Source organism: Mastomys coucha, unplaced genomic scaffold, assembly GCF_008632895.1.
Source record: "Mastomys coucha isolate ucsf_1 unplaced genomic scaffold, UCSF_Mcou_1 pScaffold23, whole genome shotgun sequence".
Taxonomy (NCBI): domain Eukaryota; kingdom Metazoa; phylum Chordata; class Mammalia; order Rodentia; family Muridae; genus Mastomys; species Mastomys coucha.
This window is the reverse complement of record NW_022196906.1, coordinates 50258117-50280315: the sequence shown is the minus strand read 5'-3', so window position 1 is coordinate 50280315 and position 22199 is coordinate 50258117. Positions and strand designations below refer to the sequence as shown.

General features: G+C 42.4%; 1 protein-coding gene across 1 annotated transcript in view; it reads left to right on the top strand.

Annotated features, from left to right (window-relative positions):
* The first annotated feature begins 222 nt into the window (after positions 1–222).
* The window catches only part of Sin3a (SIN3 transcription regulator family member A), a 57978-nt gene continuing 36001 nt past the window's right edge, over positions 223–22199 (top strand). Inside the window, exons 1-6 of the mRNA XM_031345697.1 lie at positions 223–357; positions 10867–11087; positions 12897–13073; positions 18360–18466; positions 19159–19441; positions 21519–21770. Of these exons, the coding sequence (XP_031201557.1) occupies positions 10899–11087; positions 12897–13073; positions 18360–18466; positions 19159–19441; positions 21519–21770 (1008 nt within the window). The 5' untranslated portion in view covers positions 223–357; positions 10867–10898. The remainder of the gene's footprint in view (positions 358–10866; positions 11088–12896; positions 13074–18359; positions 18467–19158; positions 19442–21518; positions 21771–22199) is intronic.

The following is a 22199-nucleotide window of genomic DNA, read 5'->3' as shown; positions in this document are numbered from 1 at the left end:
TAAACCATTGACGGATGGGTAATACATCCCGTGGCGGAGCGAGGTTTAGCCTTCCCTCGGCGGGGCGGGCCGGGAGAGTGGGCGGGATTTCCCGGGTAACAGAGAAGCGGCCGCGGCGGTAGAGGCGGCAGAGACGGTTTCTCCATCTTCCCCCCTCCCCTTCCCCCCTTAAGAGTTTCCCTCCCTCCCTCCCTCCTTCCCAGTCTGGGCACCCAGGCCTGTGACCGCTTCGTGGGCGCAAAGGAGGTTGCCAGTCCGCTCTTGCGGGCCTGTGCCCGCGCCGTTCCGGGGCCTCCGTACTGGGTGCGAGGCTCACGCAGGGAGCGACGCGCAGGCTGAGTGGCTGGAGCTTTTGCGGTGAGAGCACGCCGCGTCGCGGTCCGCCCAGCAGCTGGGTGGCGGGTAACCCGGGACTGGAGGGCGTGTGTTTTTCGGGGGGGCTGACCTCGGCTTCCCGTGCGTGGCTGTGGGGGGCGGAGCGGAGCCGCACTCCGTGCGGGAGGGGGAGGAGAGCGTAGTCCCGGTGCGCACGGAGGGGCGGGTCCTTGTCCCGCCGATCAGAGGCGGGGCCGGCGCGCGTGCGGTGGTGGAGAAAGGGGCGGGGCGGGCTCGCGCTAAAGGCCGGCGGCGGTGGCCCCGCCCCTTTTCCTTTGTGGGCGGGGCTACTGACTGTACTACTTTGGGTCCGCGGGGCGTGCGGGACGGGGAGAGGGTCCGGCGTGTGGCTTTCAGGGCGCGGTGGCGAGGGGGCGTGAAGCCTGTGTTCCCCCGCCTTAGCGGGATCCGGTTGGCCGGAAGGCGCGTCCGGGGCTGTGATGCCACGCCCCTCCCGCCCCGCCTCCGCCGGGATTTCCGCCTCCTTCGCAGTGTGGAGGAGCTGGGGAAAGCCCGCTGTGGCGTCTGGCTGGGGGTCAGGGCTCCGAGTCTGCCCCGCCCTGCATCCCTGTGGGTGGGAGGGCCCCTTATAGACTGGGAGCGGTGGAGGTGTCCCGACTTTAACCTGTGGTTTCTCCATCCATTCTGCTTAGGGCATCGTGGCCCCGAGCTGTAGTCTCTACTTTGCTTCACGCTTCGTGGATTGCGCCTTAACAGCTAGGGGAGAGTAGAAGCGTAGTCAGCTGCTCCTCTTAGTTGTAATTATTGGGACGATGTACTTCAGCGTCCTCTCTGGTGTGTCTGCGGCGGGGTGCGGCTGGTGCTGTGCCCATGCTTCCCCGACAGTGGCCTGTGGGGGAGGGGCAGAGTGATCAGGGACTGGGAACCTTGGAGGGCGCCGACCTTCCCGGGAGTTCCCTTGACGTTCAGCTACTGAGCCTTTACAGGGCTCAGCTTCGCACCCATGGAGTGGTGGGTAGATAGCTAAAATTTGCTACCATTTTTGGAACCTTAGGACTTTAAACTCAGTTTGCCGTTCAAGCTCCTTACAAGGCTGAGATTTTATTGCTATAGAAAGGATTGAATTTACTTCTTAATCTTAAAACTGGTCTTTGACAAAGATGATATTTAAAGATGATTGTGTGTGATGGAGTTTATTTAAGGCACATAAGCATTGCTTCACCACTAGGCTATACCCCAGGGCTGATTTTTTTTTTTTTTTAAAGTAGAGATTTCACTCTGTTTAAGTAAAATACTCTAATTTCTTCACTGATTTCACCTACAGAAGGTTTTGTTATGTAAGCTTAGCTTCTCAAAGGTAACTTAGAATTTTGTGTTCTCTTTTGGTTTTATGTAATTGTTAGCCCTTAAGCTTAATGTTGCTCTTTTTTAGATACTCAGTAGGTTGAACTGTATGAAACCTATGTGTAGCATAGCTTACCAACCTGTCTTAGAGAGTTACTTTGGCCATTGTTCATTTACTGCACATGTAACCATTTTAGGTGGGATGTTGTTAGATGATCTTATTTAGAGAACTTTTCTTTCTTTTTTTCTTTTTAAAGATTTTTTTTTTTATGTGTATGAGTACACTGTAGCTGTACAGATGGCCGTGAGTCATCATGTGTGTGGCTGCTGGGAATTGAACTCAGGACCTCTGCCACCCGCTCACCCCGGCTTAATTCACTGTAGCTGTCTTCAGACACACCAGAAGAGGGCATCAGATCTCATTACAGGTGGTTGTGAGCCACCGTGTGGTTGCTGGGATCTGAACTCAGGACCTTCGAAAGAGCAGTTAATGCTCACCTGCTGAGCCATCTCGCCAGCCCCTGTGAACTTTTCATGAAAAGTAAACATTGAATCCTTAATTTATGTATTGATGTGTGAATGAGGATGTATAAACCATTTTTTAAAAAGATTTATTTTAAAGTGTGTGTGTGTGTGTGTGTGTGGCCAGAATAGGATGTTGGATCCCCTGTAGGTGGAGATAACAGATGGTTATGAGTCCCCATGCCCTGTGCTGTACTTAATGAAGAGGTTAAATATTCACTTTTCAGCTAAAGAAGTGACAACAGCAGTGGTAACAGAATGGAGGTAGAGCCCAAAAGATAAGAACTTGGATGTACTACAGATGTAGTACACTTAAAACAATAGTTGAGAATACTTTGGCTTTGAGGGAAGTTGGCCAACCCATAGTTAATTCTACCATTTGAAGTACAGTTTGGGAAGTACAGATGACCTAATTCATACCTTTTTTTTTTTTTCTTGTTTTGTTTTTAGAAACAAGAGTTTAACTATAGCCCTGGGTGTCCTGGAGCTCACTGTGTAGACTAGGTTGGACACAAACTAAGAGATTTTCCTGTCTCTGCCCCACAAACACTGGGACTAAAGACGTGCGCCACCACTGCTAGGCATAATTCTTACTCTTATAGAATGTGTATAATAGATTGTATGCTGGAGTCACAAGTCCTAGGCTTTAAAAGTTCAAGAACCTAGTTATGTTTATTCTTTGTTTTTGGTTGTCTCCTCCCTCCCACCCCCATATATCAGTAGTATATGTTTTTTATTTTTGCTTACTAGCATTTAGGAGGCTGAACAGATTGGCTAAGTGGTGAAGAGTGGGTATTACTCTCTTAAGAGAACCTGAGTTCAGTTTTCAGCACCCATGTCAACCTGTATCTCAAGCTCCAAGACTGATACCTCTGCCCTCTAGGACCCTGACACATGTGCACATCCCACATCCATACACACAGTGAAAATAACAGAAATATATCTTTGAAAAATAAACTTTTTAAAATTCAGGCCTTAAATAGTTTGCATAAAGAAGTTTTCTTTTTTTTAAGACCTGAGATGGGTATTTGACAAGGTTCCTGGCAAAGCACAGCCATCTTGACAGTGCAGCCAATATCCTGAAAGACTGGCCAGGGCTGTAGTTGGGGAACTTGGCTTAGAGTTCAGAGGTTGTGTTCATGACCTTCAGGAATCTAGCATAGTGTTTTTCCCCCAACTAGAAGTATGTCAAACTATATCTTTGAGTGTTCTTTTAAAAAGGTAGATAGTGCCGGGCGATGGTGGCCCATGCCTTTAATCCCAGCACTTGGGAGGCAGAGGCAGGCGGATTTCTGAGTTCGAGGCCAGCCTGGTCTACAGAGTGAGTTCCAGGACAGCCAGAGCTACACAGAGAAACCCTGTCTTGAAAAAACAAAACAAAACAAAACAAAAAAAAAAGGTAGATAGTGCTTGCTTTTTCAAACAATGGCTTCCCTTTTGTAATAAGGGTTTATATGTATTGAACTCTGACTCTGCACTAGGTACTTGCCAGGCACTGATCATTTGCTAATGTGTTTAATTGTATGTGCATGCATGTATAGATGTCTGTGAGTGGTATACACACATGTAACTTTTAAGTTTTATGGCAGCTTTGAGTTGTGGATTGGTGAAATGGGCCACTCATTTATCTGAACTTGCTCTGGAGCCAAGCCTGCCTAGAACTCAGTGATTTTCTTGCCTTTGCCTCGGCTAGGGTTACATCTCTGTTTTGAAATGCATGTTTTACAAGTGAAGGTGGCTCATGAGGTAGCTTCAGTCAGTAAAGACACTTGCTTATGCAAACTCTTAAGACTAAGTTAGATCCCAGGAGTCCACTGTGGAAGGAGACCGCTAACTCCTGAATGTTGTCCTCTGACTATCACATCTGTGCAACCTTCCTAACAATAATAACTAAATATTTCAAAGACTACAAGGTGAGGGGCCGGGGAACTACCTGTCAGTAAAACTGCGGCTGAAGCAAGAAGACTCGGCCTGTTCCTGGGATATACCTGAAAAGCTGGCTGTGGAAATCTAAGTGTGTGGTTGCCTGGGCCTGAACTCCTAACACTGGGAGCAGTAGATTATAGGGAGAATCCCTGGTGCTAGCCCAGTTGGGCCAACCCCGGGGAAGTAAAGGAACTTATTTGAAAAATGGACTTTAGGAGTGATGGCTGAGGTTGACCTGGTTTCCTTATGCACAAATACAGACTAAATAGGGACAGCAGAGTGGCCACGCCTCTTGCTCCTAGAACTTGAAGAGTTGAGTTTGATCCCTGCAGAGGATCAGAGGTGGACTTTTATATGAGTGCCCACATAGATGCATCATAGACATATACAGTAAGATAGCTGTAATCCCAGCATTTGGGAGCTAGATACAGGAAGATAAATGTTCAGGCAATGCTCAGCCTGGCCTACACAAGACACTGCCTCAAGAACACAGAATGAGTGACTGAGGAAAGTAGCACACAGAGGTTTAGTCTACACAGGTGATCAAACAGCCAGGTAGTTGGTCCCCAGTCTCTCAACTGTGTAAAGCTATCTCTGGTTTATGATGGAGTAGTGTATAATGTGTGTGTGTACATGTGCATGTAATATGTATTATATGTGTGCATTTTAATCAAAAAATTTGTACCTAAAAAAATTAGTGAGGGGTGTGAGCTCATTTTTTTCGAGTGCTTGTTTAGTGTGCCTACATCTCTGGGCTCAGCCTCCACAACCTTGTAAGACCAGGTATGGGGAACAAGCCTGCTGGGAGGTAAGTTGAAGGTCATTTTTAACTACATAGTGAGTTCGAGGCCAGCATAGGTGACATGAAAGAAATCCTAACTTATAAACAAATTGTGGGCTAGAAAGTTGGCTCAGCGGGTAAAAAACATATTTTGCCAAGCCTTGAGTTTGATTCCTAAGACTTACATGGTAGAAAGGGAAAACTGCTCTAAGTAGGCCTCTTTTCACATATGCATAGTTCTCCCTATATAAATAGTAAAAACTAAAATATTACCATCATGATTTAAAGTTTTTCATCTTTTTTAGTTCAGTTTGGTGGCATTAAGTACACTCACGTCCTTCTGCAGCCTTTGCCACCATACTCTTTCAGAACTCATTCATCTCCCACTGTTGAACCTTTACACACATGAAACAGTAAGTCTCTCTTTTTTAACATAAATTTCTATTTTGGTTGTACATGTGGATGCATATATCCTTGGAGACCAGAGGCATTGGATTGATCCCTTGGAGTTGTGATGGTTAAGATGGTTATGAGCCACTTGATGTGGTGTAGTCCTGGCTGCTTCTAACTCGTTCTGTGGACCAGGCTGGCCTCAGCTGTGATGTCTTTTACCTAGTTTTGTCCTCCCAGTTCACTGATATTGTAGTATTTGTCAGAATTTCTCTCCTTTGTATACGAGTATACCACAATTATTTATCTTTCAGTTGGCATTTTTTTCCTACCTTGTGGATTTGTCTTTTTTCATTTTCTATGTGTGTTTTACCTGTATTTATGTATTTGTATTATGTGCATACTCAGTGCCCAAAAAGGCTAGAAGAGGACATTAAATTCTTTGGAGTTACAGACTATTGTGAGCCTCCATGTGCATGCTAAGAACTGAACCCTGGGCCTTCTGAAAGGTCAGTGAGTGTGCTTGGCCACTGAAATTTCTCTCCAGCCCTACCTTGTGCTTCTTATGAATAATTCTCTGGGAACATGGTATAGAAGTTTATTCAAGTCCTTACTTTTAGTTTTTGGATCAGTATCCAGAGTAGGAATTGTAGTAATTGTGTTTGTTTATTTTGAGGAGCTATCTGTGCCAAAGCTTTTGGCTTTGAGAAAAGAAGACTGGGAGATGGGGAGATGACTGGAGAGATGGTTCAGTGGTTAAGAGCACTAGCTGCTTCTTCTAGAAGACTTAGGTTCAATTTTTAGCATCCATGGTGGCTTTCAACCATCTGAAATTTCAGTTCCAGATGATCCAAGACCCTGTTCTGGCCTAGAGGTATCCAGGCACAGAAGTGGTACATAGGTAGACATGCACCCAACAATAAATACACCTTTTTTGTTTTGTTTGTTTTTGAGACAGGGTTTCTCTTTTGTAGCCCAGGATATCCTGGAACGAGATCTCTCTAGATCAGGCTGGCCTCAAGCTCAGCGATCCACCTGCCTCTGCTTTCGGAGTGCTGGGATTAAAGGCATGTACCACTGCCCTGCTAAAATAAATACATCTTAAAAAAGGAAAAAAAAAGATTCAGACTTGAATTCTGAGAGTGAATTGAGACCACACACATTTAATTGACCACCTGCTTAAATAACTCTGGGCTGATGCATAACAGTCTTTGTCCCTAAGAATTTCGCATTCTTGTCAGAAAAGGCAAGTAGATGTACGATTTTACCACGTTATCGAGTGTTGAATGCCTTAAGAATCAACTTTATGTTGAGGTGGAGGAGGAACATTACATTTAGAAGGCAGCACTCCAGGAGAGACACTAGAAAGCCATGAACTTTGCCTAAGGTGCTGAATGTCCGCAGTATTCCTGATGGGGGGTTGCATCATCTGGAAATCAGTGTCTTGTGCCGAGCCCTCCTTGTAATAGCAAGTTCTCTTACCTGCTGAGCCATCTCTCCAGCTCTTGTGAGGCTTTCTCGCTTATTTTTATTTTTTGTGTGTTTGTGTCCGTGTGTATGCTTGTGCATACTCTCACAAGAGTACAGGTGCTCAGGGATGCCTGAAGAGTTTGGATTCCCTGGAATTGGAGTTATAGATGCTTGTGAGTCGCCTGAATGGTTGGTAGGAACTGAACTCAGGTCCCTCTGCAAGAGCAGTATGCACTTTTAATTACCAAGCCATCTTTTAGCCCCTGAAGTCTAATTTCTTGATTTACTTCTCAGTAAGTTTACAGTATACTTAACACAAGTACTTGACATAGATTGTACACATACTGAGTTAATGGTGTGTATCATACATGAGGTTACAGTGTACATATTGGTGGATTGGATAAGTTAAAGAGTGTGCACATTTTAAATTTTCATAAAATACCTGACAACAAAATAAACTATACTTTTATTTTGTTTTTGTTCTTTTGAGACAGGGTTTCTTTGTACGGCTCAGGCTGGCCTCAAACTTACAGAGCTCTGCCTCCTCAAGGCTAGGATTAAAGGCCTGAGCCTTCACCAGCCGACTTAAATTATATCTTTTAAGAGCTTCTAAGCCAATGAGGTGGCTCAGCAAGTAAAGCTGTTTCTCACACAGACCTGACTACCTGAGTTCAATCTGGAATCCAAGTGAAAAGCAGGGTAGAGTAGTGTGCATTTGTAGTTCCAGAACTCCTATATGTGGAGACAGGATAGTGCCCTGGAAGCTTGGCAACTAGCTAGCCTAGAGTAAGCTTTGATGCAGCAAACCCTGTCTCAGCCAGGTGGAAGGCAAGAACTTAGTCTCAAAGTTCTTCTAACCATCATCTTTGAGCCATGATGCCCTTGGAGCAGAGTGACAGACTGGTTGTAAGTTCCCATGCACATGCTGGGAATCGAGCCCTGGTTCTTTAGAAGGGCAGCCAGTGCTCTTCCACCACAAAGCCAAGCCATCTCTCCAGGCAAGGAGTTGAATTTAAACTATTGAGAAGCTAGTAGTAGATGAGGTTTACATTTGAGGTGTATTTTGAGAGGAGTGTAGAGAGAAGAGGAGGAGAAATGCTTGGAAAGTATTGTCTGCTGTCTGGATGAGGGATACTAAAGGCTGGAAGGAAAGGAGTGGCTGTGTTACTATAAGAAAGTCACTAATTGGAGGTAAGAAATTGGCAAAGGAGCATAATTAAGAAAAAACGTAGGCTCTGGATACCATCTTTTTAGTTTTATATTAATGGTCTAGGAAGAAAAATCTAGAAATGAATGTAGTTAAATATATCATAAAATTAATTACTGGCTGGGGATGTAAATTAGTGATACTTTCTTAGCATGTACAAGGCCCTGGGTTTGATCCAGCATTGCATCCCATAAATTATAATTTTACTTTTTTGGGGGGGTTCGAGACAGGGTTTCTCTGTATAGCCCTGGCTGTCCTGGAACTCACTGTGTAGACCAGGCTGGCCTCGAACTCAGAAATCCACCTGCCTCTGCCTCCTAAGTGCTGGGACTAAAGGCGTGCGCCACCACTGACCGACATAATTTTACTTTTTGTTTGTTTGAGTCAAGGTTTTTCTGTATAGCCCTGGCTGTCCTGGAACTTGATTTGTAGACCAGGCAGGCTGACCTCGAACTCAGATCTTCCTCTGCCATCTGAATACTGGGATTGAAGGAGTGAGCCACTACTGCCTGGCTTGACCCTTGTCTGTACTACTCAGAAACCAGGTACACATGTAATACACATACATCAGGCAGGTAAATCACCCATATACATAAAGAAATTTTAAATGTGAAAATAGAGCAAATCAAATGATAAGAACAAGGTCTCCGGGATGCTCTGGAAGAGCAGCTAGTGCTCTTAACTGCTGAGCCATCTCTCCAGCCCCTTTATCTTTTTAAAATTTTCCTATAAACTGGCTCATGGAATAGCATTTGAACATCACAAAAATCACATAAAATGGGACCAAAGCTATAAAATTTCAAGTGAGATTTTTGGTTAGAATGCAGTGCCCACTGAATGTTATAATTTTTTTGTAGTCCTTTGCTATGTTCTTCATGTATATTTGGTTTACTTATCATTTATAAAAACCTAATTTCTTATTAGAAATTAATCTTAGAAGATTAATATATCCTTATTGTGTTTGTTTGTTTTGTGTTTTTGAGACAGGGTTTCTCTGTGCAGCCCTGGCTGTCCTGAAACTCTTGTGTAGACCAGGCTGGCCTCGTCTCAGAACTCAGAGATCTGCTTGCTTCTACCTCTTGAGTTCTGGAATTAAAGGCATGAGCTATTACTGTCTGACAACATCTAGGGTTTTTTTTTTTTGTTGTTGTTGTTGTTGTTGTTGTTGTTTTTTTTTGTATTTTTGAGACAGGGTTTCTCTGTATAGCCCTGGCTATCCTGGAACTTACTCTGTAGACCAGGCTGGCCTCGAACTCAGAAATCCACCTGCCTCTGCCTCCCAAGTGCTGGGCTTAAAGGTGTGCGCCACCACCACCCGGCCAACATCTAGGTTTTAGACCAATAAAAACTAAAGCTAAGAAGTAGCCAAAGTTCTTAAGGACTTTGTAGGCCATCCATTTACAATACCTGTTTTCTCATTTTAAAATAGAGATAATATATGTGTATGATGTGTTTGTATGTGTTAGAGGCTGTGTTGATATTTGCACCATAAGTGTGGTTTCTGGGGAGACTAGATCTCTTGTAGAAGAGGTTCAGAGAGTTGTGACCTGAGAAGTGTGAGTGTTGGGAAGTCTTATGATTGAGCAGTAAGCACTTGCAATTACTGAGGCATCTCTCCAGCCCCTTTGTTATTTATATATTTATTCTGTATTACAAGCACAAGTATGTATGTGCGCCAGGGCATATGTGTGAAGGTCAGAAGACAGTTACAGCTGCCTCTTGTTTTCTATGATGTTAATTCCAGGAATTGAACTCAGGCTGTCAGTCTTGGCAGCAAGCACCTTTACTCACTAAGCCATCTTGTTTCCAAGTATTCCTTCTTAACTATAGTGTATTATGCTTGTGTTAATGACACTGATGCTGGAAATGCTTACAAAAAACCTCAAGTGGGTTTCTGGATAAATGACTTTAGACTTTGTGTATTCTTTCAAGAGAATGTCTCCTGTTGTTAAGCTGAAGAGACTTGTATGAAAAGGATGTGAGAAAGGGCCAGAAGGAAACTTGGAAGTCATCTATTCTGTCATTCTCATTTTTAGTTCGAAGTGTTAAAAATTACATGAAATAAGAAACTTCTTAAAATGTACATTATTCTTTAAGGTAACCTTTGTCTCATGCTCCTGGCATATCATCCCTTTCTATGACAGCTTCAGTTGTTAAGACAATTGGTATTTATGAACTTACACATCCCTGTAGCAAGCATCCTCTGACCCTGTCCTAAGTTTTCAGAGTGTGCTTTTACAGCATGTGAGTATGTAACTAGTATTAACTCCAGTAGCATCTCAGGAGCTACCTTAAGTTACTGTTGTATTGCTGTGAAGAAACTGTGACCTTGGCAGCTTAGAGAGGAAACGGGATTAGTCCATGGACATCATGTCCAGGAGTATGGCAGCAGGCAGACAGTGCTCAACAGTAGCTGAGAGTTCAAATGTTAAGACGCAACCAAGAGGCTGAGAGAGAAGGGGCTTGGAGGAGGTAACTGGGAATGGTGTGGGCTTTTGAAATCCCCAGAAACACATCTCCAGCAGGCCATACCTAATTCTTCCTAAACAGTCTCATCAACTAGGAACCAAACACTTAAATATCTGACATAGGGAGCCATTGTCATTGAAACCATCACAGGAGCACAACTGGAAAAGGAGAGTTTAAAAGTTTTTTGCAATTTTGAATTGTAGGATTTTTTTCACCTTAGTGTTACCAAATTGATTAAAACTCTGTTCCTTAGCTGTCTTTCAGTTCTAACTTGCTCACTGTAAGGTGTGGGTCACTCATTCAGAGACTGACTCTAAGATGTGCTTGATTAGTTATGAAAGTCAGACTTAGATTAAATTTGTTATGTGCATCAGTACTGGAGTAAGATGTTCTTTGTGTTGTCACTTTGTGGTCTGTGCAGGTTTGTAGTGCATCCCTGAGCATGAGTGCAGAATGAAGCGACGTTTGGATGACCAGGAATCCCCAGTGTATGCAGCCCAGCAGCGAAGGATTCCTGGAAGCACAGAGGCTTTTTCGCACCAGCACCGGGTACTCGCCCCGGCTCCTCCTGTGTATGAAGCAGTGTCTGAGACCATGCAGTCAGCTACAGGCATTCAGTACTCAGTGGCACCCAACTACCAGGTAAGCTGGGGCGGCAGGGAACAGGCGTAGTGGTGGTTTCATTCATTGAAGGTGGTTTTTATTAAGCATTTAGTTACCTAAGAAGCAAATGTAACATGATTATTAAATAAGGATTTAAAAAGAAAAAAGGTATCCTGCTTGTGAGATTATTTTTACTTTCTAGATAGGTTTACAGTTATATCCTCTGTTAGCTATGTGTACACATATCCTTAATGGAAACTAGTATGTGCCTGTAATATACCCAACCATTTCAGACATTTAGCAAGAATAATTAATACTGCTGTGTTGTTCCACCTCTTAAGTTCCAGGAACCTAATCCACAGCCCTTACTTGTTGGGTGAACACTGGGCTATTGGGCCCAATCTTCAGTCCATATAATTAATTAATTAAGTTTTATGAAAAGCTGTAAAATGTAGGGTTTTTTCCTTCCTCTCTCCTTCCTTCCTTCCCTCCCTCCCTCCCTCCCTCCTTCCTTCTCTCCCTTCCTTCCTTCCTTGCTTTCTTTCTTTTTTTCTTTCTTTCTTTCTCTCTCTCTCTTTCTCTCTCTCTTCCTCTCTCTCTCTCTTTCTTTTTTTCTTTTTTTCTTTTTTTCAAGATAGGGTTTCTCTGTGTAGCCCTGCCTGTCCTGGAACTCACTCTATAGACTAGGCTGGCCCTTGACTCAGAGATCCACCTACCTCTGACTCCCAAGTGCTGGGGTTAAAGGCGAGTGCCATCACACCCAGCTAAAACAGGTATTTTCAAACAAAAAAGCAGAGTGATTGATAGCCGTTTTATGAAAGACGTATGTATTTGAGTTTGAAGAATTTATTTAATTTTTTTTCTCATTTTTGAGATAAGGTTTATTACAGCCCAGATTGTCTTTTGAATTTTCTATGTAGCTGAGGTTGACTTAAATGTCTGGTCTTCCTGCCTCTATCTTCCAATTGTTGATTATAGCCAAACACCAGCACATTAAATTTGAGTACTCGAAGTGGACCCAAGGTTTGCTGAGCATTAGACAAGTGTCCTATCAGCAGAGCCACATTTCCAGCCCCTAAATATTTCTTGTCCGTTCTCTAAGTTTTATATCTGTAATTTTACCTATCGTTGCTTTATTTCTGTCTCCCCCGCTACAAATTTTTATAGATTTGTGAAAATTTTTATTGTTTACTAAGTTGAATTACTTATACTGCTTAGAGAAAGTAAATTTTACATTGCTCGGTTTCCTTATTTGGGGAGGAAGCAATCAGCTATACCAATTTTAAGACAGCTTCCACCCCTTCCCCCATTTACTTGTTTTGGTTTTAGAAACAGGCTCTCTGTAGGTGACCTAGAATTCACTGTCTAGTCCCTATAGTCCTCAAACTTGGACCAGTGCCTCCTGCTCTAGCTCTGTAAATGCTGGGAACGTAGGCATGATCTTCCCACTCTTGGCTTGGATTGGCAGTTTTGAAATAGGAGAACAGAATTGCTCTGAAAATTTATTATTAATGTTATTATCACATTTTGAGACACAGCTCTGGCAGTTCTGGAACTTACTGCATAGATCAGATGGTCCCAAAACTCAGAGATCTGCCTGCCTCTGCTTCCTTAAGTGCTGGGATACAAGACATGTGCTGCCATGCCCAGTTTAAATGGAATGATTTTTAATACCTGGAAAACATAAAATATATATAGGTGGGCTATAACATCAATAATTCCCTTTTTCTTAATATCTTTATACATGCAGAACCATACAATCATACTTTATGTATTTATGTTATTTCTCTAGATGCATTTGGGGAAGAATGCACGAGTCTTAGTTTGTCTGTATTTTGTTCACCCCAGGTTTCAGCTGTGCCACAAAGTTCTGGAAGTCATGGGCCTGCCATAGCAGCAGTACATAGCAGTCATCATCACCCACCAGCCGCCCAGCCTCATGGAGGCCAGGTGGTCCAGAGCCATGCCCATCCAGCCCCACCAGTTGCACCAGTGCAGGGACAGCAGCAGTTTCAGAGGCTCAAGGTAGTATTCTCTTTCTTCCCTTGGCTCACTTTATCTTCAACAGGAAATAATGCTTTCACCTAAGAGAGTAGGGTTTGAATTAGAAGAAAGGTCTTGTTTTTGCTTTGAAACTTATGTGTATTTCCCTTTTTGTCACCAGTGCCTGATCCAGAGAAACATACATTCAAAAGTATCGGCTGTGTGAATGCATAGCACTCCAGTACACCAGAGTTGAAGGGTTGCTGCCATAGAAAAAGAGTATCAGTTTGAGATCCTGTCTTTTAGACTCAGAGTTCTTAATATTGTAAGATTTTTATTGAGTACACATGTCTGGGCTCAGAGCAATTTGGGTATAGCAGGTTAGTGCCGTAATACAGCTCTGGTTTTTCTTATTGCTCTGGACAGCTGGATTTGTGAGCATCTTTAAATCCATGCTTAGTAAAGCATTCTACTTTTGAAACACCCTTTAGTGAAGGAAGTGTCAGTGTTTCTTGTGTTCTGATAAATCCAGTGTCGTGCTTTGAAATGCATGTGACATCTAAGGAGGGCTGATTGGCGCTTGTGTTCCCAACTAACCTTTTTGTCTCATAATTATTTTGAAATGTGTGATTTTTGTAGCAGTTGCTTAGTTCTCAGCTTTTATGATTGACCCTTAGGTAAATCTTTCTGAAATCAAGTGCAGAGAATGTGAGTTAAAACTGAAGTGGTGAGATGTTTTCTCTTCCTTTGGTTATAATAGCATAATAGTCTAATTCTGTGTGGTAGTTTGCTTTCTGGGTGTGAACAGTTTACCTCAGAGTGCATATGTGTGTCAAAATGTCTACTTGTTTTCCCAGAATGTAGCAGTCTTCCTCTTCCTTAAACTTGCTTTTTGCCATTTTAGTTACCTAGAGTTAACGTTGAAATAAAAATTTTCCAGAGTAAGCATTATATAAAATTTAAATATGTGCCATCACTAATAGTATTTTAATGAACTCTCACACTGTCCATCCCCCAGTAGGATGTAAATCACTCTTCTACTCAGCATGCTCCTTACATATCCTGCCTGTTAGTCAGTTAGAAAGTCAGACCACAGATAGTCCCCAGTTCCAGAACAGTGATTCTCAATGAAGAGAAGCCGTACAGTGCTTCCTTTAACGTAAAAATGTGACAGTTCTCAACTTAATAAGGGAGGAAAAATAACAAGCCGAGGTTTGTAAGATAGAAGCTAAGTTATCTTTATTTGAATTTTTACTGTGCTTAGTTTATAAGTCAGATTTTACTGTAAATATGTATGTAGAAGAAAGAGCTGGTGTAGTAGGGTTGAATTCACGGTTCAAGCCTCCACTGGAAAGCTTGGAACTGATTGCGGTCTCTAAGGGTCTCTAAGTGTCTATCCTGCTTAGCTGACTTCTTGATCCCAGCCTTATTGACTACATTCTTAGGAATTTAATATTGGCCTAAGGACACTAAGTAAGACATAAATAGCATAATGATCATGACAGCTGAACAACAGGGAGAAATTTTATGAAATTTGCTTTACTGAGGAGTGGTCTGTAAAGAAAGCACAAGTTATTTGTGCTCTTTGGGAAAGTTTGGTGTTTTGCCCAATGGTTTTCACATTCTACTTGTAGATGACGGCTGTGTAAGGAAGCACTGCTGTGAGTTTAATGATTTACTGAGTCTGGGGGAAAAAGACTTTGTTTGATATGATTTGTACTGCATTTTTGTAGATGATGCCTTAATATTCTAAAGCCTTTATAGACTGGTCCTTAAACTAAGAAAACCCTTTTAGAGCCCTTTCTGGGTAGAAGTGAGAGCTTCTAGGTTGAGTCTCACTGTGAAGTGAGAGTACCTTAAGCTTGAGGCCCTCTTGCCTGTTTGCTGAGTGTTGGGGTTCCAGGTGTAAGTCCCAAGGCTCGGCTGGCTCTTCAGCCTGTTCCAGTCAACACTCTCAAAGGACAGTCTGCTTCCATCACCTGTCTTGCTCTAGGGTGCCCTTTATACAAGCATGGGATGTGCCTGCTTGTTTCTGTGTTTTCTTGTACAAACCAGCAAGGAAGTCTGGGGTTAGGGTTATAGAGTAAGTTTTGTGTAGAGTTGGGATTTTTTTTAGTTAAAAGATCTTGATTGATAGGATTTCTAAATATAATAATTTGCTGAGTTTTCTTTGGGGAAGTGTGGGTTGAAAAGGTTCTTAACTCAGGTTGGCCTGAAAATTATGCAAGTTAGAATCATGTTGTCTCCCCTCTGCTTATGTTTCTCAGATGCTGGGATCACTGCCATGTATCAAGCACCCCATCCCATCCCTTGATTTTTTAATTTAAAAAAATTCAAAATTACATTTACTTGTGTGTGTGTGTGTGTGTGTGTGTGTGTGTGTGTGTGTGTGTGTGTATGTGTGTATGTGACTAACAACCTGTATTTCCATCTTGAAGGTCTAAGAACAATTTTCAGAGGCTGGTTCTCTTTCTGTGCCTAGTGAGTCTCTGAGATTGAACTTAGGTTAGATTTAGTGTCGAGTACCTGAACCTGCTGAACCATCTCAACAGCCCTTGTGTGTGTGTGTGTGTGTGTGTGTGTGTGTGTGTGTGTGTGTGTGTGTGAGAGAGAGAGAGAGAGAGAGAGAGAGAGAGAGAGAGAGAGAGAGAGAGAGAGAGAGAGAGAGAGAGAGAGATTGATTTTCCCCTGGCAATACTGGACAATGACTGTAGGGCCTCACATTTTGACAAGCCCTCTACCAATGACCTATAGCCCTAATCCTTGCCTGCTGTTTTTGGGTCAGTGTTTGTTTTTGCATGTATGTGTCTTATTTATTAGTTAATATTCTTTTGTTATGTGAAAACACAGTGACCAAGGCAATTTATAGAGAAAGGGTATTTAATTGGAGGCTTGCCTTTAGCTTCAGAATTAGTGCATGATCATCATGGTGGGGAGCATGGCAGCAGGCAGGACTGGAGCTGGAGCAATAGCTGATAGCTCATATCTGTTATGCTGGTATGTCTGGGACTTGCATTGGGCTTCTAAAACCTCAGAGTAAGTAGTGGCATACATAACTCCAACAAGACCACACACCTAATGCTTCACAGTCAGTTAATTGGAGACCAAGCATTCAAATATGAGCCTGTGGGAGTTCAGACAACCAGAGAGAAAGACACCTACTAAAACAGAGTGTTTAAAGCAGGATGTGGTTGTGAATTCCAGTATTTGGAGGCAGAAGCTGGTTGATATCTGTGACTTAAAAGCCAACCTAGTCTACATTGCTAGTTCCCTGCCATCCAGGCTTATATAGTAAAGCCTTGTCTTTAAAAAAAAAAAAAATCACAACAACAAAAATACCTACAGCAAAACATTGTACACATATGGCAGGAGGTAGAAGGCTCAAAACATCGCAGTTTCCTCCAACTCTTCTACCATGGCACTGTCCTCACTCATGGAGTCTGTTTCTATACGCCTCATTTAATACTATCAAAACAGGAGCTGAGGAGAAAGCCCAGCTGATGAAGTGAGGTGAATCCTCAGAATTCACTTTTTAAAAACTGTGTGTGGGTGTGTGTGCTTGTAATTCCTGGGGAGACACATAGGCCAATCCTTGAGGCTCAACTAGCCAGCAAGTTGAGCCTTCTTGGGGAGTTGTAGGTGAGAGAATTGGTATCTGAGGACTGACCTAAGGTTAGTTTGACCCCACACACATGAATACTATCAGAAAGAGAAGAGAAGCAGTTAGCTATTGTGGATTTAACTCAACGGTAGAGGTTTGGTTTAGTATATTCAAATTCCTGTCTTTACTTGCTAGCACAGCAGGGGTTAAAAACCCCTGATTTTCAGTTTGGTGCTAAGGAGTATAAGTAAGTAGCATAGTGCTTATGATTAACTCTTCACCACCACCACCATCAAAAGAGGGTATGAACTAGGACTTAGTGTAGAGCATACAGGAGCCCATGGATTCAACTCCCAGCTATATGGAAACCAAAAGCACATTTAAAAAGATTAGACACACGAGTTTTAGAGGACATTCACACTATAACATCACTTAATTGTTTATTTGAGGATAAATATTTTATTTCATAGTATATCAAAATTGTACTTATACCAAAATCAGATATTACTTCTTAATCCTAAAATTTAAAAATTTGTACAATTTAAAATATTATCTCAGAGTATATACAGGAATGAGTTGATATTATAGCATCCTAAATTATACGTGTATTATTTCTGGCCCTTCAAACTCATTCCTGTTTGTGGCAGGTCACTTTGAATGCTTGCTTTCGCTTGTCTCTTACATTCAGTTAGTCCTCAAATCGTGTCACTTCTCCCTAAAAGCTTTTGAATTGTTGAGTTTTCTGTTCTCTTGACCTGCACTTTAATCAAGCCATTCTTACTCACATCAGTTGCAATTCTCCCTAGAGCATAACTTGTCTCCCTTCCTTCCCTGACCTCCATCCCTCCCTTCCTTAGTTGAGAGTAGCTGGACCACCAGCCATCCTCTCAGATTTACTCTGTCCGAGTACTACCTGTGATGCCTGTATTGGGGTTACAGGCATGTGCTAATGTGACCAAATTTATGTTCTAGGGATCCAGTCTTAGGTCCTCATGCTTGTCCTCATGGGAAATGAGCATTTTCCTATTGTGTCATCTTTATAGCCCCATCCTTACATTCTTTTAGTCTATCCTGTAGTTCTGTCTACTGGAATACATGAAAATGAAGAAGATAAAACATCTAAGTTGTTCCTTCAAGATCTGGGTCCTGCTTTCTCCCTGTACTTAGCAATACTTCACTTGTAGCTAGACTGAGCAGTTTTGGTTTTGCAAGTAAACTACTACATGAGACTGTTTCCTCGCTGCGTCCTCCGAGAACCTTCACGTTTGATAATGTGTACTTATACTTGGCTTTCAGTTTATAAATCACCTCTCGGGTTCCCTCACTTTGGAGGAGAACATGTGCTATTATGGCCTTCAGTGATTATTTTATTATTACTGCTAGATATGAGTAAGTTTCTGTGGCGTTAGGGTTCCAACTTGTTACTGAATAAATAAATAACGCCTGTGTTGGTTCTGCTTCGTTGTTTCTTAGCAAGTACTTGGGAGGTGGGTGAGTGGATACTATGGTAATACAAATCATTAGTCACTAATCATTCCTTACAGAATTATGTGAGGTAAGGCTACAGATTTTATGAGTTGACTTTGTTTTAAAATTGAATCATACTTTTAATGTTTGTACAGATTTCTGATACTTCATAAATAATTTCCTTATTGTCTTTTTTGAGCATGGATGATCTTCTGTTAAAACTTTTGACTTTTATATCTCTGAAATGTATCCCTGCCCAGGTGGAGGATGCCCTGTCCTATCTTGACCAGGTGAAACTGCAGTTCGGTAGCCAGCCTCAGGTCTACAATGATTTCCTTGACATCATGAAGGAATTTAAATCTCAGAGGTAAAGGATAAGTGTGGCTGCATTTAAACTTGTGCTTAACATGTTGAGTTTTAGAGGGAATATATATACACAACCATCCTCTTTTCATAGATTATTATTTCTTTGGGGGAATGTTTTTGAGACAGAGTCTTAGGGTATGTAACTCAGGGTGGCCTTGAACTTTTGGCAAACCTATTGCCTGAGCCTCAAGAGCTAGCCTTAAAGGAATGTATAACTGCACATCATTGTATTTTGGTTTAGTGGTAATTATAGAGCACTAGGCTTTTTAAATTTTTAAATCTATACTAAAATCCTTGGTGCTTATTTCAGTAAGGGAAGTAACACTGCTAAGTTTTTAGGATGCATTTTTTTTTTTTAATTAATGTAAGATAACCCTGATATTTGGGAGTGGCTTGCTGTTTGGGAGTAACTCCGAACAGTTTAGACATGTGCCCACTATGATCCATACTGTATATCCAAGATTGGGTCTGCCTTGGGAACAGTTTAGATGGCTGTGGACCTGCTGCTTAGACTTGTTGCTGAGAATGTATGTGTCACTCAGAATTGTGACCAAGCGAATGAATGTCTTTGGAATTTGAGTGTTTCTGTTTTCCTGTTTAGAGGAAGCCTAGTGAGAAGTTTCTGTTTTCCTCTAGGGCTTTTGCCAAGCTTGCTTTTCATAGCTTTTCTTTCCTCCTGTTTGCTTTTGTCAGCATTGATACTCCAGGAGTGATTAGCCGCGTTTCTCAGCTGTTTAAAGGCCACCCTGACCTGATCATGGGTTTCAACACCTTCTTACCTCCTGGCTACAAAATTGAGGTGCAGACTAATGACATGGTGAATGTGACAACACCTGGCCAAGTTCATCAGATTCCCACCCATGGCATCCAGCCCCAGCCTCAGCCACCCCCTCAACATCCTTCCCAGCCTTCATCCCAGTCAGCTCCCACTCCTGCTCAGCCAGCTCCTCAGCCCACACCTGCTAAAGTCAGCAAGGTGAGTTGTGGGAGGACTGCATCTCCTAACCTTCCCCTGTGTACACAAGTTACAGTGATGTCCTCAGAGAAGATGTTGACATCTCAGATGGTTCATGTTTGTATAGATCATTATTGTGATGCTCACTTAAATCATCACACCAGCAAACTCTAGGCCTCTTGTTTGTCCTCAGCTTCTGTTTACTCTAGTCTCAGGGCTGGCTTTGTAGTAGTTCATTGACACCAGGAATAGGGTATGTGTGTGGTTTGCTTTCTTTTTTGACTTGGGTTTTCTGTGTTGCCCAGGCTAGCCTTACAATCCTAAGCTTTGATGGTCCTGAGTAACTGGGAATCTTGGTGCTAGCTCAGAAATGATTGTTTTTATCATGGTCAAATTCACTTCTACATTAATGGCTGTCATTTTATAAACGTGGTTGCAGAGCTGGTTATGATGACTTGTCGGTAAGTCTCAGCACTAGAGCTAGAAGCAGGACAAGGAATTTGAAGTTATTCTGAGCTGTATTAAATACTGTCTCAAAAAAAACACAATCGTGCCGGGCGGTGGTGGCTCACGCCTTTAATCCCAGCACTCGGGAGGCAGAGGCAGGTGGATTTCTGAGTTCGAGGCCAGCCTGGTCTTCAGAGTGAGTTCCAGGACAGCCAGGGCTATACAGATAATCCTGAGAGATCCTTGTATAAATTACATTCTCTTCCCTTGATCAGAGATTCGTGATCTGAAGTGATGCAATCTGGAGGAAATACTATAGGGCGCGCTAGGGTAGTATGTCTTAAGGAATCCAAGATTAATAATCACTTCTTTGGGCTGTGATGGCACACGCCTTTAATCCAGCACTCGGGAGGCAGAGGCAGGCGGATTTCTGAGTTCGAGGCCAGCCTGGTCTTCAGAGTGAGTTCCAGGACAGCCAGGGCTATACAGATAAACCCTGTCTCGAAACCCCCCCCCCCCCCCCCAAAAAAAAACCCCACAATCGTCTGGGGAGCCGCAGCTGCCACCCTACATATATATTGAACACCTGGTCTCCGGTCAAAGCAGAGAGCATTGATAATCAAGCCATTAGTTGGAGAAGCTGAGTGGCTCCTGTTTGTGACGCAAGCTGGTATGAATTTCCCGCAGCCTATTATGCTTTGCCACATAGCTGATGCTGATTGGGACCAGGAAAAGTATTTAACCTGTGAAGGCTGGAGGTTAGAGAGAGAGAGGATTATTATGAGCCAGGCGGTGGTGGCGCACGCCTGTAGTCCCAGCTATTCGGGAGGCTGATAGAGAGACTACTAGATACTACTGAGTGTTGTCGACTACTGAGGAGATTAGAGAGACAACTAGAGACTACTACTAGAGAGACTAGATGAAGATTAGAGAGATTATTATGATTATTGGGATAAGTAAGAAGAAGTAAAAATAAAGGTTCCAGGCTAAAACCTGCTTGGAGAAGGGCTCGTGTTTGCCTCCTTATTTCTGCTGGATGGAAAGGCGGCTTACAATCATGTTATTCCATTTGCCAGGTTAGCTGATAATCACAATTAATAGACAAGATCCTTGATCTAGGTATGCTAGGATAGTTGCTTGCCAAATAGAATTTAGTTTTAGTTTAGTGTTTTAGTTGCACTAACTAAATTTCATGTTCTCAAGAACCAGTGTGTAGCTGGTAGCTCTTATATCTGATGGCACAAAGAAAGAGGATCCCTTTATTTCAGGGTGTTCTATTTATTGAACACAGCTGGTTTAGAAACATTTCATTGGATTATAGGAACTACTGAGTTGTTGTTATCCTTGACATTAAGAATCTGTGTAGGATGAGGTTTTCTTTTTAATTTGCACCTGTTAAGGTAGTGAGCTTAAAAATTGCATATGAAAATTTAATGTTGTATTCCAGACATTTGAGGTAGTATTGTCAGAATACTTTCTAGGTCCCCTACCTTGTCCAGATGATTTGAACTAAAATGGCTTGGCTCAATTAGTATTCATGGCCCTAAGTCAGTAAAAGATGTGGCTTGATCAGATACTTTGGGTTTTCAATTTGTGTTGCTTGTCAGACATCTTATGTTCTTGAGGAAAATAAAGATTTTTTTCTTTCTAGCCTTCCCAACTACAAGCACATACTCCAGCCAGTCAGCAGACTCCCCCACTCCCACCATATGCATCCCCACGTTCTCCACCAGTCCAGCCTCACACACCAGTGACAATCTCCTTGGGAACAGCTCCATCTTTGCAAAACAATCAACCTGTGGAGTTTAATCATGCCATCAACTATGTTAATAAGATCAAGAACAGATTCCAGGGCCAACCAGACATCTACAAAGCATTCTTGGAGATTTTGCACACATACCAGGTAAGAGGGTTGGTTACTCATTTATCCCTTTTTAAGCAGGTTCTATAATCCTGGGCTCTGATGATCCTTTTGCCTCAGCCTCCCCAGTAGCTGGGACTCTGGTTGCTACCATCATCACACCCAGCCCAGAAAGCTTTTTCATGGTTTGATCAGGTTCTTCTTACAAGATAGTTACTCTCAGAGAATCTAGTCTAGAATATTTATTGTGCCCAGTAATTCTTACTGGGAATAGTAACTGATTAGAACTAGAATGTGTGTTCAGGAACCCACTTTTACTTACCTGCTTTGCTTACCCTGTAGTATCTTGTCAGGATTTTTAAGGTCACTAGCCATGAAGAGAATGCTTGTTTCACATTGGAAGTTTCTGAGTTTAATTTGTAAAAGCATGATACATTGACAAGAGAACATGGAAGAAATTTTCTAATGTCT